The sequence below is a fragment of the Mastigoproctus giganteus genome, chromosome 8 (genome assembly GCF_048544385.1).
Source record: "Mastigoproctus giganteus isolate SK-2022 chromosome 8, ASM4854438v1, whole genome shotgun sequence".
In the NCBI taxonomy this organism is placed as follows: Eukaryota; Metazoa; Arthropoda; class Arachnida; order Uropygi; family Thelyphonidae; genus Mastigoproctus; species Mastigoproctus giganteus.
In genome coordinates, this window is record NC_143582.1 from 115,078,492 (window position 1) to 115,094,719 (window position 16,228).

A 16,228-nucleotide genomic window follows, 5' to 3' on the forward strand; every position below is an offset into this window, starting at 1 on the left:
ATCCCCTCCCTTCTAGAGTTTACATAAGTAAAGAATTCTTTACTGTTTTTATTTGCATCCTTTGCCAAAGACTTCTCATAATCTGCCTTCGCCTGCCTAACCTCCTTTGTAACTTGGTTACAGACCAGCTTATATCTATCATAGGCTTCTGCGTCACATGTTAATTTATACGTATTCCATGCATTTTTCTTCTCTGTCACATGTCTAATTAGTTTATGTGACATCCATTTAGGCCTAAATATTGAACAATATTTCTTTGTTGATATGAAAAGCCTAGTAGCTTCCAAGGTTAATTTTTTGAATGCTTCCCATTTTGAATTTCCTGCTGGTAACATCATCAGTTGGTTCCACCATATAGAATTTAAATACTGTCTCAGACCACCGTAGTCACCTTTACAAAAGAAAAATCTCTTCCTTTACCCTTGACGGTATTTACCTCTTGGAGTAAATCCCACTTCAGCACACTGTGATCACTGCCACCTAGTTGTTCCTTTATCTGCAGATTCTTAATGCATGAAGAATCACTACTGATAATCAGATCAAGAGTATTACTCCCTCTAGTTGCCTCCTGAACATGCTGATGTAGAAAACAATCATCCAATAAATCCACAAAAGCCTTGCTAGTGTGTGAGTGACCAACCCACAAATTCCAGTCAAAATCAGGGAAATTAAAATCCACCATTATAAGACACTCTAATTTACTGGCCCACTCTATTTCTCTGCACAACTGCTCATTATACTCATCAGATTCATTAGGCCTATAACACACACCCATTGCTTGATTTTAAAAATTTATCCAAAGAAATAAAAACACAGTCTGTTTTCATTTCTTTGGATAAATCAATCATTGTTTTCAGAACAATGATTGATTTATCCAAACTAGTTATAAGACATAGACAAACTAGTTAGTTAACTAATTTCATTGTTGAGAATGTAACACCTTTTTTTTAACACGTCTATGAGAAATAAAGTCCCGCTTTACGAGTTTTTGCTTTATGAGCGCTCGCTAGGAACAAATTAACTCGTAAAGTCGGGAACTACTTCCATAATTCTGGAAGCTTCATTTTAGGAAGGCCGTGGATAGTTGGAACGAATGCAAAATTGCACCTGTTCCAACAAAATTAGTCAATGACACAAAAGGATAGCCTTATCAAGAAAGACTTCAGTTCTGTAAATTGCAATGATGGGTTATATGTGGGTTGCATAATTCTGGAAGCCTCATTTTAGGAAGGATGTGGATAGTTGGAACGGATGCAAAATTGCACCTGTTCCAACAAAATTAGTCAATGACACAAAAGGATAGCCTTATCAAGAAAGACTTCAGTTCTGTTAATTGCAATGATGGGTTATATGTGGGGTGTTTAAGGCTTTGAATGGATCAAGTGAGCTAAATGTTGATCCATTCAGAGGCTTAAACACCTCAGAATGGATCAAGTGTGCTAAACATTGATGGCATCCTTATCATTGCTTGCATAATACATGAGAGGGGATGAACTGAAATTGAGGGAGGATGGTTGCAGGACAGATGTGCAGAAATCTGCTTTCAGTCAGTGAGTAGTTTGAATAAATTTAAGTAAGAATTTGACAGATTATTAAAGGGGATGGACAGGAGCTGCGCATGTGTGTGTATTTTCCAGGCATGTTATCATAAATGCATAAATCATCTATTGTCTTCACCATATCCATCTGCATGTAATTACTCACCACCAGATGTATGGATTTTCATGGAACTGAATCAATTGAAATGTGGGAATTATTATTTCTTAGTCTAAATGTAATTCAACTCACTGTGAAAATGGCCACATGTAACTCAACTCTTAATAGAAACTACCAGAAATTAAGAAATTATTTAATTTTTTCACACATCATATAGGAAAAAAAAAAAAATACCATATATTATAGTTGAAGTAGTGGATAAGTGGATATTGTTTTTGCAGTGCAACAAGGAGGAATCAACTGGAGGAACAAATAGGCAATATGATGGATATGCATAAAATAAATTTTCTGTTTATACTCCAAGATGACCAAACGGTCAGAGGAGTTTTACAAGATACAGAAAATAAATTACAGAATACAAGAAACAGCACCGCATTCAGCAGTCACGGGCTTGAATCCTGGTCACTCAAGGCATACTTATACACCCTGTGTGCCTGACCACTAGGCTATGGTGGCATCTTATGGTTCCCCATGCCTTCTCTGCCGAGTCAAAAACTCTATGCTTTAGATTCCATATTTTTCTTTCTTAAATGAGCATGCATAGATGGCACAAAAAAATCGCAACCTGGCGAATTCTATGCTTTTTTTTCCACTGCCTGAGCCAGCCCTTGCTCGCTTTGAATTCTTTCTCATATACTTGCACCCTACGCTGGTTGTCTAAGTGTTTTCTCCAGTTTTCCAACTTGACCCCTGATAATTTCACCAGATAGAGGCATTCCTTCTGCACTTTCTTGCATGAATCATGTGAAAACAGCCTTATCCAGTGGGTTGTCACTTGCTGTCTTAAGCTGCTTTTGCTGAAGACCTTCACTAGCAACAAAGTCACTTGTTGCTTGCTATAGGTTAGCTTCATCTTTTATCCATCCCCTGAGAGTGGATTTCCTCAGACCTACATGTCAAGACACCTCTGCTTGCAACTTTCCCCATTTTAATAAGTCCAATGCAGCTAGCTTTTCTTGAAATTATGCTTTTTTTTTTTCTTCCCTTTAGAGAACTTTCCATGGACATTAATTTTTTTTTATTAAAAAGGAAAGAAAACAAAAATCTGAAAAAACACACTAACGTTATGTAGAGTAAGCTTACGTGCAATTTCCAACAGGACATGTAAACTTTACCACTATTGTATCTTTCCAGGACTGCTTTGAGTTTATTCACATCACTGAGCTTCCCATATAAAGCTGTAGTTCAATCAATAAAGTAAAATAAAGAGAAATAAAATAAACACTAAATAAATAATAATGAAATAAATAGAATTATTATTTGACTGTCTTTTGAAATCAGTCACAGGTGCCTCCAACCTGAGCTGTATTTGCCTAATACAAAGGCAAATGAAGCATTAAGATGACTGAAACAACAAGAGAAATGAAAAGTGGTATTATAAAGATTATTGGTTGCTATCATGTTACAGATAGCAACTGTGCTAGTCACTCCATGAGGCCTGTAAAAAATCAAAAACCATAAAACTATAAATGTTAATTGAACTGGTAAATGCACGGGGAACAAATCACGAATCGATAAAGTTTGAAGCACATGAAAAAGGGGAGAGAATTGGAGTCCAACTTTTGACAGTGTTATATCGAGCTGCGTTATACCGGGTCTAGAGTGTATTTCTAATATATAAGACCTGATCCCACAGATGCAAGATTTCATTAAAATCTAATTAAAACCATTGTTATACATAAATGAAGAATTACCTGTTCAAGAACATCCTCCATCCTATTTTCTCTAGTTGACAGACTTTCCACCATGAAGGGATTCTGACAGCTACTAGAGGTACTCCAATGGGAATCACCTTTGTTATATTTGGTTTTCTGTAATGGTCCATGATTAATAATCTTTTCTACAGGACAACACTTCCTTCTGTAAGTTGTTGGTACGGTATGAGGCTGAAAAGAAATATGACAATCAAGAATAATCTTAAACATTTTATATCACATTTCAACATTGAATTAATTTTAAAAAATCATGTTTAACAGAGATTTCTTCTTTCCTTTTACGTTACTGAACAACCTGGGGTTTGGGTTGTTCTGGCAATAACATAAGTCTTTTCTTTATATTAGTGTTTTTCACTTGGAATCACCTTGGTGGAACCTATAAGTTATTTATATGAGAGACAACTTTGTGAAACAGTAAAGTGTCATTTAATGTTATTAGTAATTATAATGTTATCAATATTTGTAAAAAAATAAGAGAAGTTTACCTCAATATAGTACATAGAACACTTCCGTATGATACTCTCCAGAAATTAAAACGAAAAACTTATATTAGAGTAACAAAATAACAAATAATTAAAAAAGAATTTAACACAATTAATTAAAAGAATTTAATGAAAAAAAATTGCAAAACAATTTTCCTTCCTGAAGCTGACAACGCTTTTCGACTGTATGTCGTGATCACAGGAATGAAAATTACCGAATAGGGTAATTAGGGGTGAGTATGAAACTTAAATAGGAATTATTTGTCTTCGCGCATGACCAAATAATGCACAAAGACAAATAATTCCTATTTAAGTTTCATACTTGCCCCTATTCGGTAATTTTCATTCCTGTGATCATGACATACAGTCGAAAAGCGTTGTCAGCTTCAGGAAGGAAAATCGTTTTGCAATTTTTTTTTCGTTAAATTCTTTTAATTGATATTTAATTATTTTTAGACTATTTGTTACTCTAATGTAAGTTTTTCGATTTTTTCATTTTAATTTCTGGAGAGTATCATACAGAAGTGTTCTACATACTATATTGAGGTAAACTTCTTTTAAAAACAAGTTACCAATCTATAGACAAATTCAATGAAAACGTTTGATGAAATTCAAGTGATATTTCAAAGGCTTTTGATCATTTTTGGTATAAAAGTCTTCTAAATACATTCCTATCTTATGGTTTGGCACTGGCTTTTGTAATTGGGTATTCAGTTTTCTCTCTGATTGCTCACTGTGGGTGACGGTTGATGACTCTCTATCTTCTAATTTCTCCACTAATGCTGGTGTTCAGTTCTTTCACCTCCTCTTTCCCCCTTGTACATTAATGATTTCTTCCATTGATTGGAAATCTTATCCATAGTTTTGCTGATGATAGCACATTGCATTCCACCTTCCAGTTTGAGAAGTCTTGCCCTGCACAAACAGCTTCAACTTCTTGAATATCCACTACCAATTCCTTAAATGCTGATCACCATGTAATTCTCCACTGGAGCAAAGATAACTTATTGATTTCAATCCTTCTGCTCATATGCTTATCTTCCATGACACTGTTATTTCTAGACAAGTTTCCATATCTCCATTAGGGATTACTCTGACTTCTAATTTCTCTTGGCATAAGCATATTACAAATATTGCTTCCCCTGCATCTAAAAAACTGGGGTTTTCTCTTTCACTCCTGGCATTACTTTTCTTCCAAACAGCTGCTCACTCTGTACAAATCTCAAATCCACCCTATCATTGAATATTGTTCCCATATCTTGGGCTGTGCCACCAAAACTTCTTTCAAGCTTCTAGACCCTGTTGAAAAGAGAGCAGTTAGGCTAATTAATGACCCATCTCTAAAAAGGTCTCTCCACTCTCTGTATCATAGATCTTCTGTTCTATAGAAAAGGCTGCACACCTTTTCTATAGATACTTCCATGGACACTGTTCTTCTGAATTGGCTTCTATAATTCCCGCTCTTTCTCTCTCTCTCTCTCTCTCTGTCTGTCTTCAAACGAATCTGAACACATGCTCCAACTAGTCAGCATCATTTTGCTGTCCAACTTCAGACTTACCGAAACAACGTTTCTTCTTCCTCATTTATTCCTTTAACTTAACTTTTGTATTTCTCAAAAATTACAATCTACAGAAATTCAAGTCTAATGTCAACAGGTATCTTCTTTCATTTTCTCAACTTTCAACCCATGCATGGTTCTAAGTAGTAGTAGTAGTACAGGTTCTAATGTCTGTCATCCTTGGCATTTTCATAAAAAAAAAAAAGCTAATGGTGATCATTGATTTCAGTTACTTCAATTACTCCCCCCTCTAATCATATTGCCCAAAAAATAACTAAAATATAACTTAATTTATATAAATAGTAATACAATAATCTATACCAGTTTACACTTTGTGCTAATGATATTGAATTTAGTGTCTACAAAAACAGAGGTTAAAAACAAAGTTTTGTTTAAAAAAAATCAATCTCTATCAGCACATACTCCTCTCATAAGTAATACTGTCACACATGATATTCATTACAAGTAAATGCTGATTTAGTAGAAGATACTCATCACAGATATCGTTAACTGTGGCAGTGACTTTGTAGTATCAGAGAGAAAGTAATAGATATGTGGTTTTTGGCCTGTCTACTTTAAACTTAACAAATTTATATACTATGCTCCTAGCATTAGTATACACACAACTGTTTTTACTCTATTAGTACACATGCAACTGTTTGTAACCCTAACACAGCACAAGAATTTGCTTGTTGCATGAGACACCTTGAACAGACCTTGAAATTCTTGATACCCTGCTGTTGTTGAACTATTAGTCTGTGTATTCTCCCCCACCCAAGCTTTAGATAGATTAGAAGTTTTCCGTTCCCGCAACCCACCCTCAGTGGCATCAACCTTAACCTCAGAAAGAGATAATGGACCTGGCACATCCAAGGTCCATTATCTCTTTCTTGATGATTCCCTTTTCTCTCTCTCTCTCTCTCTCTCTCTTGGTAACTCAGGAATTTTTTTTTTGGCTGGTACAGCAAAAGCCTCAGGCTTCCTTGCACTGCATAGCCAATGATAATGATAATAATAATAACAACAAATATTCTTGCACCCCTTTTATTTAAGTGTATTCCTGTAAAAATTCTATCTCATGAGCCTTGCATAGTCTTTCCAGTGCTAAATTGATTGACAAGGCTCTCATCATGGACTCTTGCTTATCATGTCTGGGCAGAATTGCAGACACTTTCAATTTCGATCCTAACTCGCAACATTTTCCTCAACATTGTCTTGTACCTGTTGAATAAATCCTCAGATACCCTATTCTTAATATCATTAGTACCAATAGGTATCATGTTTTGTGCCCTTAAAAATGATAGCTGCTTTACAACATGTTTAACTTGTATTCCAAGAGATCTACCCTGGTCCTATTCCACCTATCCTTTTTCAAAATATATTTCCTGTTTCCTTGACAATAGATTCACAATAGATTCACTAATAACGGCAACCTCCTGTAGTAGTGATCTCGATTTGCCTTGTGCTGCTTGAGTCTAGTCTCCAATATTGTGCTAGAGAGTTGAGTAATCAACCCTCTAGGTTGAGTACTCCACTAATGCTGGTGTTCCCCAAGGTTCAGTTCTTTCACCTTCTCTTTCCCCCCTGTACATTAATGATTTTAATAGGTTGAGTACTCAACCTATGTGTAAGGTGGTTATGACCTATATATGCTCTGGCAAGCACAACTTGTTTGTGTCTGTTTGAGCGGAAACTAGAATTCCATAGCTGTGGATTCGGTTTTATATTTCGTAACTTGTTATTCAATCGATTATGCCAAATTCATCTCCATTTTTCATTGCAAATTTGGCATGTGATTGATTTATTGTCTGTGTAAGGAGTCTGGATATGGTTAATGTCAGTGGGATTTCTTGTTGCTTTATCTGCATGCTCATTTTCTGGCATTCGAGTGTGCCCTGGAATCCAACAAAAAGTGAAAGTCTGCCTATTGTTATGAATTTGAATATTTGAGTACTTATTTCATTTATAAATGGATGTGGATAGCGAGAATTGCCTTGGAGGGCTGTCACTGCACCCAAAGAGTCTGTATAGATTATAGTCTTCGGAGTGAAATCATTAGCAAGGACAAACCCATCTCAATGGCATAGAGTTCTGCAGTAAAACGGCTGTTCTGACGGCTCCAAAAGAGAGACTGTTGATGTTGGTAGCACTACAGTAGCTCCCACAGCTGTCTCTCTTTTGGAGCCGTCAGTATAAATTTGAATGGTGTTTGCATTTGCCAAGGAGTGAGCTGCATGTAGTTTATGAATGGTTTTATTGTTCAGGGAGTGTTTCCCCAAATGTCGGAAGTAGTCATCACATGAAGGCATGCACACTTTCCATGGAAGTTGTACAATTTCTGTCTCTTGATGTGAACTGGTCAAATGCATATTCCACTGCTGTATCAGTTCTCTTAGATGGATTCCTGTAGGTTTGTTTTCAAGAGGCTTATTTCTAAAAAGGTTTACCCATTGAGGATCACAGAGGTATGACCAGATATGATGAGATGGAAAGTTATTTATTTTAATCCTATATAATTTATTATATAGGGAGGTGATTATTCCCCTGTATAAGGCAATGGTCAGGCCACACCTTGAGTACTGTATACAGGTCTGGAGGCCTCATTTCAAGAAGGATGTAGAGCTGCTGGAATGAGTACAGAGAAGGGCAACAAGATTAGTGAATGCAACAAAGGGTTGCTCTTACGAAGAAAGGCTTAAGTTTTGCAAATTACAGTGTCTGGAGACTAGGCACCGGCGAGGTGATCTGATAGAGGTGTATGTACAAAGCCTTGAATGGTTTGAGCATGCTTAATGCTGATGGGATACTGCCTCTTGCTCAGAATAATCACCTGAGAGGGCAAAAATTCAAATTGAGGAAAGACACATCTATCCTACATCTGTCTTTAGAAATTTGCCTTTAGCCAGCAGGTAGTTGGTTGGTGGAACAGACTTCCATCCCTTGTTGTGGAAGTTGATAGCCTAAAGAAATTTAAGGCTCAGCTGGACAGGTATTTCGAACAAACGGAGGGGTGAAGTGGAAGGGTTTTTTTTTTTTTTTTTTTTTTTGGCTGATGCTGCATAAGCTTGCTTTCTTGCATCATATGCCTCTACTAATGCTAATGCTAACCACATAATTGAGGAGCAGCATCTTTCTCCAAAGGTGGAGTGGAGGTTCATTGGCCTCTATACATAAGAGTTGGACCGGCGAAGTCCTGAACACCCCAAGAGCAATCCTATGTTGTATTGTGTTGAGACAGGCTAACAGTCTTTCGGGCAAAGTCATAAACAGGGGAACCATAATCTAATCTAGACTGTATTAAGGACTGGTTTAGGTGGAGCAGAGTACAGGCAACCCCCATATAACATGGTACTTCTACAATATGGTTTCGCTCTAACACAATTGATAAATTGCAGCAATCTTCGCACAACATAGTACTTATATAACATGGTTAGAGAATTTTGGCGAACCTCGCATAACGATATTTTTGAGCTTTTGTGCAGGGAAAACCCTGATATGTTGAATATAATTTTTCAACATTTCCACTCTTTTTGAATTCCGGTGTTGACTCTCTAATCAAAAAAATTATTGAGAAATCCCTGTTTTTTATTTGATTAGAGAGTCAACACCGGAATTCAAAAAGAGTGGAAAAAACTTGTGGAAAAAATTCTAGATTTCAAAATTTTATTACTATTGGATAGCACACCAGGCCATCCAAATGTTGAAGTTATGTTTCTACTACCACAGTTGTACTAGGTAAATACAACTTCTTTCATTTAGCCTTTAGATCAAGGCATTATATCCACCTTTAAAACTCATTACATCAGAAAATCATTACAATGGATTTTGGAAAAAATTGATTCCGATCTATTGAAGTAATGGAGGCATGGAAACATTTCTCAATTGTGGACTGTATCAGAATCATAGCTTTATCGCTCAAAGAAGTAAAACTGTCAATGTTAAATGCGTGTGGAAAAATGTATGGCTAGAGTCAGTCCATTCAGGAAATATGGTCAAACCGGCCATAATTAATAAAAGAAAAGGAAATTAAACCTATCATCCTATACGTTTTCCTCACCCGAAGGTACTATCCAGATGACCTTTGAATTTCCCCAAACTGTCAGCCTCTACCACCCATGTAGGCAACTTATTCCAGTAATTTATAACTCATTGGCTAAAATAAAACTTCCTGCAGTCCAATCTAAACATTTTCCCCTGTAACTTGAATTTATGTCTCCTAGTTCTAGCATCATTTATAATCTTGAAAATTTCGTCCTCATTCATTTTACTGATGCCTTAAATCAATCAAATCTCCTCTAAGATGTCTAGTTTCCAAACTCTGCAACCCACATATTCGAAGTCTTTCTTCATAAGGATGCCCTTCTGCCGATCTCAGTAGGCGAGTTACCCGTTTTTGCATCCTTTCAAGAAGCTCCATGTCTTTCTTTAGGTGTGGTCTCCATACTTGAACACAGTATTTCAAGTGTGGTCTAACAAAAGCCTTATATAATGGGATTATCACGTCCCTATCTCTACTTGAAAAAGTTCGATAGATCATTGATAGAACACCATGGGCCTTCCTTGCAACCTGTTTACAATGCTCAGAGAATTCATGTCTGACCATATCGTAACACCCAAGTCCCTTTCCTCTAGTACTGGGTTTAGTTGAACTCCACCAAGTGAATAAGTTATTTTGGGATTACTAGGAGGGGAAGGTTTTGATAATATGACTACTGAAGCCCTCACGGGTAGCAAGTTGACAGAATCACTGTCCTCCCCACACTGGGTGGAAAAGACCTGAGTTCAAATCCCGTCGATGAAGAGAGGAATTTTTATGGATCTTTTTCAGTGTGGCTGAGTTAGTCTGGCTCAGGCGAGGTAGCATGGTTTTTTCTCCCGGAAAGTCAGGTTTTTAGTCCATCAAAACAGAAAATCGACCTCAGGACACGCAATTTATAGAAAATATACGCACATATATTTTCTATAAATACAGTCACTGTTGCTTAGTCATTGATGCTCCTAAAAAAATAAAAAGATATGATTTTTGAAGACATTAAAGAATTACTAGCAGAAAAAGAGGCTGGTGAAGCGGATTTGGTAAAAATGACATTGGAGGTAAAAACAAATGAATTCAGAAGATTGATAGCACAGATGAAAATTCTAAACTTCCAAATTTTACACTAAAAAGCATACAGGAAGGCATAAAGTTAGCTGAAAAATTAGAATCTTATTTTTTGAATGCAGATTCTTGAATGAAAGGAGCCCAAAGTTCAAAAGGGAGCTTAAAAAAAATGCGTAGTTCTATACGATGAAATCCACAAAGATTTATAAAGCAAAAGCAAACAAAACCAGATTACTGATTTTTTGAAGAGAGAAGGTACACCAAATCTAGAATGGTGTATTTTTGTTAATGAAATAGTGTATATAGTTCCGAACTGGTGTATTTAGTCCCGTATAACATGGTTTAGCACAACACAACATTTTATAGGAACTTAACTACCACGTTATATGAAGGTTACTGTATAGCGATTAGCTTCCCATGTCATAGATGAGATGACTAAGTATATTCAGCTTTTTCATACAGACAATTTATGTTTGTAGTATGTGTTTCAGGAATGTCAGTTTGGTATCAAGGGTCATGCTCAAGAATCGGATATTGTTGGTAATTAGTATAGGTTGATTTCCCAGTGATAATTCAGGTTCTAGATGTAGTTGGCGTTTTTTACACAAGTGAATGGCTGCAGTTTTGATTGCCAACAGACGATAACCATTATGTGAAGTCCATGACACTATTTTGTTTATTGCAAGCTGCAGATGTCTTTCAATGGAACGCATATTCTGTGAATGGCAAGATCATCAGCATAAAGATAGATTTCTATGTTACCCAAAATGTTCTGCGCTAAATTTTTTATTCTAAGTGTAAACAATGTAGCACTGAGTACCGATCCCTGTACCTTCTCTTTGGACAAGAGATTGCGAAACAGCATTAGGATAACTCACTTGAAAAGTGGTATTTTTAAGGTAACTCTCTATGATCATTGGTAGTCAACCTCTAAGTCCTATGGCATACAGCTCTTGCAGAATACCATAGCGCCAGATGGTGTCAAATGCTTTCTCAATATCCAGGCACATCATGACAAGATGTTCTTTTCGAATAAAGGCGTTCTGTATGTTACACTCTGCTTTTGCCATAAGGTCTAATGTGGATCGGTTTTTGCAGAAGCTGTATTGATTAAAACTGATGACTGAGTGGGATTCTATGTACCACAGAGTATATTGTGTACCATCTTTTCCAATGTCTTGCCCAAGCAGCTGGTAAGGGATATCAGTCTACAGTTGCACGGATTTGTCTGATCTTTTCCAGGTTTTGGAAAAGCTAGTGCTGTTGAATGACACTATGAGCGAGGATAGTAGCTTTCAGAGAAGATCCGATTCAGAAAAAGCAAAAGGGAATTTAATGCCTTTTGTCTAGGTCAGTGGTCTCCAAACATTTTTGGTCGTGCACCCTTATTTTACTTAAAAGGACTAGTGTGCATCCCACAATAAAAAAATTAAATATATAAGTTTAATATATTTTTTTTATTTATAAATCATTTAAATGGAATGCATTATATCTAAAATCACATATGATTTTAAAAGAACACAAATAATAAAAAAAAAAAAAATAAATAAATTGAAGTTCAAGTACAAAATGTAATGTAAGACTGTTTTATTTATTAATAATTTACATGGTACACATTATATCTAGAATCACATATAATTTGAAAAGATCACATGCACAATCCATTCTTTCTTGATCTATATTTGTTCAGCAAGTTAAACAAGGATGGAAGATACACTCCGAGCCCAAAGCGAGCATGTGGAAGCTTCGTTTCGGACATGGGTGAAACCGATGGCATGATCAAATAAAGCCGCATCTTGAAGTACAGTCAGTCTTCGTATAACACAATAATTGTGTTCCTAGAAACCCTTGTGCAATGCAAAATTGTGCAATATAAACAACAGGCCCTATGGGAAAAATAGGGTTAGGTGCCGACCACCCAAGATTGAACTGAACACACATTTGTAACTAAAACATTACCAAACACAATAAATTATCGTAATAAAATCCTTTTACTTTTGTATTTTATTGCGACTATTACGTAATAAAATATTGCTAATGCTTTTGCTTCTATCGTAAGCAAACTTGTTTTTTGTTTGATTTTCTATTGAAACAGATGACAGCCGTTCCATCTCTTCCAATTCTTTGTGCCTTAATCTAATGAATTTTAATTACACTTTGAGTTGTTCCTGCTATGAAAGTTTTTATTTTCTCTGCATTCTTTGTAATTCTCGGTGTTGCCTCATTTAGGACTGTAGCATGTGCAATATCACATGGTCTTCCATTTCGCTCAAAGCGTTTCACAATTTCATATTTTTTCTCTATCGACAGAGGCGGACTGGCCATAAGCCTTACCGAGGAAACCCCGGTGGGCCGGAGGCCGGTGTGATTTTGGCCATAAACGCTAGTATGAGGCCACTACAAATTTTCCCGGGTAAGAATTTTTCTCTCTGAATCTGTAGCGTCTTCACCAGAACGCTTCCTTTTCACAACTTTTAAGTATTTTACTCATTTTTAGGGAATAAAGCACAATTAAAGCGAGGAGGCACGCTTGATACACATAAACAAAGCTGCATGCGTGTAGCAACTGAATAAACAACATCGTAAATGCAGAGACACACTATGAACACCTCACTAGCTCATATTTTACTAAAGCACATTTCTGGGGGTTACTACCATAAAACAATAAAAACAATTTCCAGTTGCGTTCCTGCTAATGGAATCTGTTATAAACTGGTAGTAAACTCGATCTAATTGCATTTGCGATAATACCGATAGCTGGAATTGTGTGGGTTTTTACGTTATTATGGTTAAATGTGTTTCCCCTTCACTGATATAAAAAACATAAATACATTTTCAGAATCTTCTCTTCATTCCTATCGTGTTGCGTTCAGTTGGGGTGATTCCGCGTTCGACTGTCATTTCTTTGTAAACACAAAGGCAAATCGTGCATAAGCGAATTCGGTTCGTGTTATGTACGATATCGTTACCCTATTTATAAATCGTGTATGATCGAATTCGTGTAGGGTAAACACGTGTTATACGAGGACTGACTGACTGTATTAAAAAAACAAGTTTTCATAATTAATAAATATTGATTTATTGCAGATTATCTCGTGCACCCCATGGATCATCTCACGCACCCAACTTTTTTAGAGACCATTGGTCTAGGCGTTGCAACATGAGGATCTGAAGACCATTAGGATCTGATACCCTATTTGTTGATTTGTTTAGAGTGTCCTGTATTTCCAAAGTTGGAAAGGATTGATTATATGGGAGTGTTAACCTTGTGCTAATATTTAAATTACCTTGCTCGGTCCTTTTACATTGCTGAAAAGATAGTTCGTATGTGGATATATCTGAGATTTGTGCAAAATTTTCTGCCAGAGCATTACCTATTTCAACTGGAGATGATAAGTCTTGTCCATTCCATCTCAGTATTGTAGAGGATGCTGGTAGAAATCTACCATTCAGTTTTTTTATTTTATTCTAGATTATTCTGCTGTTTGTGTTCTTCGTTATAGTAGAGGAAAACTGGATCCAAGAATCTTTTTTTGCCTTTTTCCTTACGAATCGTACTTTTGCTTTAAGTTTATAAAGTTCTCAGTTGTTGGGTGTTTACGAAACAGGTTCCATGCCTGGTTTTTCTCTTTTTCGGCAAGTTGGCATGCATCACTCCACCACAAATTGGGATGTTTAAAAGAACTAGTATGGAGTTTTGGTATGGCCTTGGTTGTGGCATTTAGAATGTGAGTTGTGATGTGCTGTGTGGCATCATTGATGGATTGGTATTTGGTAATTTCATCACTGAATGATATACTTGAAGCAAGTAACTTCCAATCAGCCTTGGAAAATTTCTATTTTAAGAGGGTATTATTTGCCTGAGAGATTTGCCTGTCTGGATTTCACAATTATCAGATAATGGTCACTGTTTAGCAGATTATCCAGAGTTGTCCAGCAGATGAGTGGATACAATATTGGAGAACAGATTGTTAAGTCTATAGCTGTAGTTGTTCTAGTTGAGAAATGAATGCAAGTATCTGCACCAGTATTCAACAGTGTTAGAACTTTTCCTTGTCTGTCTGTATGTGGGGGAGCTCCAGAGTGGGTGGTGTGCATTAAAATCTTCTAATAAACAAAATGGAGGATGGATCTGTAGCAGAAATTCTTCTAGGTCATTATAAGTATATTCTTTGTTTGGTGATAAGTAGACTGAAACTACTGTTAACATGATTCGTAAGGAGACACGTACTGTTACTGCTTCTAAGAAAGTCTGCAGTAGAACGTGTTTAGCAGGGAGTCAAGTTTACTTGAATGGCCACACCTCCACAAACAGTACTATTATTATTTCTATTATGTTGGTATACAGTATAGTTCTCGATTACTTGTGGTGTTACTTGTGGAGGAAGATTAGTTTCTTGTAAACATATGCTTACAGGATTATACTGCTTGATTAGGTCAAAGATGTCATCAATATTGTTATGTTACATTTCCACTGTATGATGTGATCTATTATTTGTTTTTAGCAGTTAGGTTTGATTCAGTCTGCTTTTTGGGTCCGGTCTGTTCTCATCTATCCAATTTCATTCTTTCTTTCTTTTTTTGATAAGATAGGTCGTCCTGTATCCATGTCGTCTTCTGCATAACACATTTAAGATTGTCTCATCCGGGTTAATGTTTCATCTGTATCCATATTTGTTGTATTTAGCCGAGTCTTTTGTATTGGGACTACTGTTTTCATTTTTATGGTTTCTGATAAAGACTGAACTGCAGTTGGCAGTACTGTAATTGGTGTGTTATTGGCATGATCTACCGTATGCTGCTCCTTAGTAGATTGCTGTGAGGATGAGAGTATTTCTCGTGCCCAATCTTCAATAGCCATGGTTGGGGAAACTGACACATCAGTTTATGCAGCGGCTGACTGGTTTTTCTTTGTTGCTGCTGCATCGGTATGTTTAGGTGTAGTAAGCATAATTTGCTTCTTTGCCCCCTGGTAAGTCACTTTTGAATCATTTTATGTTCCATGATGACTCCCAGCGGCTCTTGAAATCCCCAACAACTTGCTCTCTAGGCTGCAATCACGGTTTGTACTTTTGAATCATTTTTCCTTGTTTTCCAAGGTTCACCTGAGATAAGCAGGGTGTAGGCCTCAACAGTTCGGACAATGTGGTGTTTCAGCATCACATCAATCAATCATCATCATCATTCTTTCTTTTCTTTCTTGGTGATTCCTATTTGACTCTCTCTCGCGGAGTGTTTCGGGAATTTTTTTTCGGCTGGTGCAGCATAAGCCTCGGGCTTCCTTGTACCATATAGCTAATAATAATAATAATAATAATAATAATAATAATAATTCGGCCCTGGAGAGATTATGCAAGGCTCACAAGGAAGAATTTTTTTCAGCGTGGTCTGTGATCGCTATCAGGAGAGACTGCTTCTAAAGGGATGGGATACATTTAAATAGAAAGGGTGCAAGAATATTGCTGATGCTATCGATGCAGTGTTAGGCGAGTCGGAAAACTGATAGCTTGGGGGAGGGGATTCACAGAATAAAAGATTAACAGTAGCTGCAAGCAGAGGCAAAAGTGATCCTTTCACTGCTTCTATTGTAATGAGAAGCAGCCTAGAGAGCAAGTAGTTGGGGATTTCAAGAGCCGCTGGGAGTCATCATGGAAC

The 16,228-nt window shown here is 36.6% G+C and overlaps 1 protein-coding gene across 7 annotated transcripts in view; it reads right to left on the minus strand.

Annotated features, from left to right (window-relative positions):
• The window catches only part of ash1 (histone-lysine N-methyltransferase ash1), a 1,128,611-nt gene that overhangs the window by 49,011 nt on the left and 1,063,372 nt on the right, over positions 1-16,228 (minus strand). For all 7 annotated transcript variants that reach the window (XM_090378882.1, XM_090378880.1, XM_090378881.1 and 4 more), the window contains one exon: positions 3,411-3,602. In XM_090378882.1, coding sequence (XP_090235008.1) covers positions 3,411-3,602 — 192 coding nt within the window. The remainder of the gene's footprint in view (positions 1-3,410; positions 3,603-16,228) is intronic.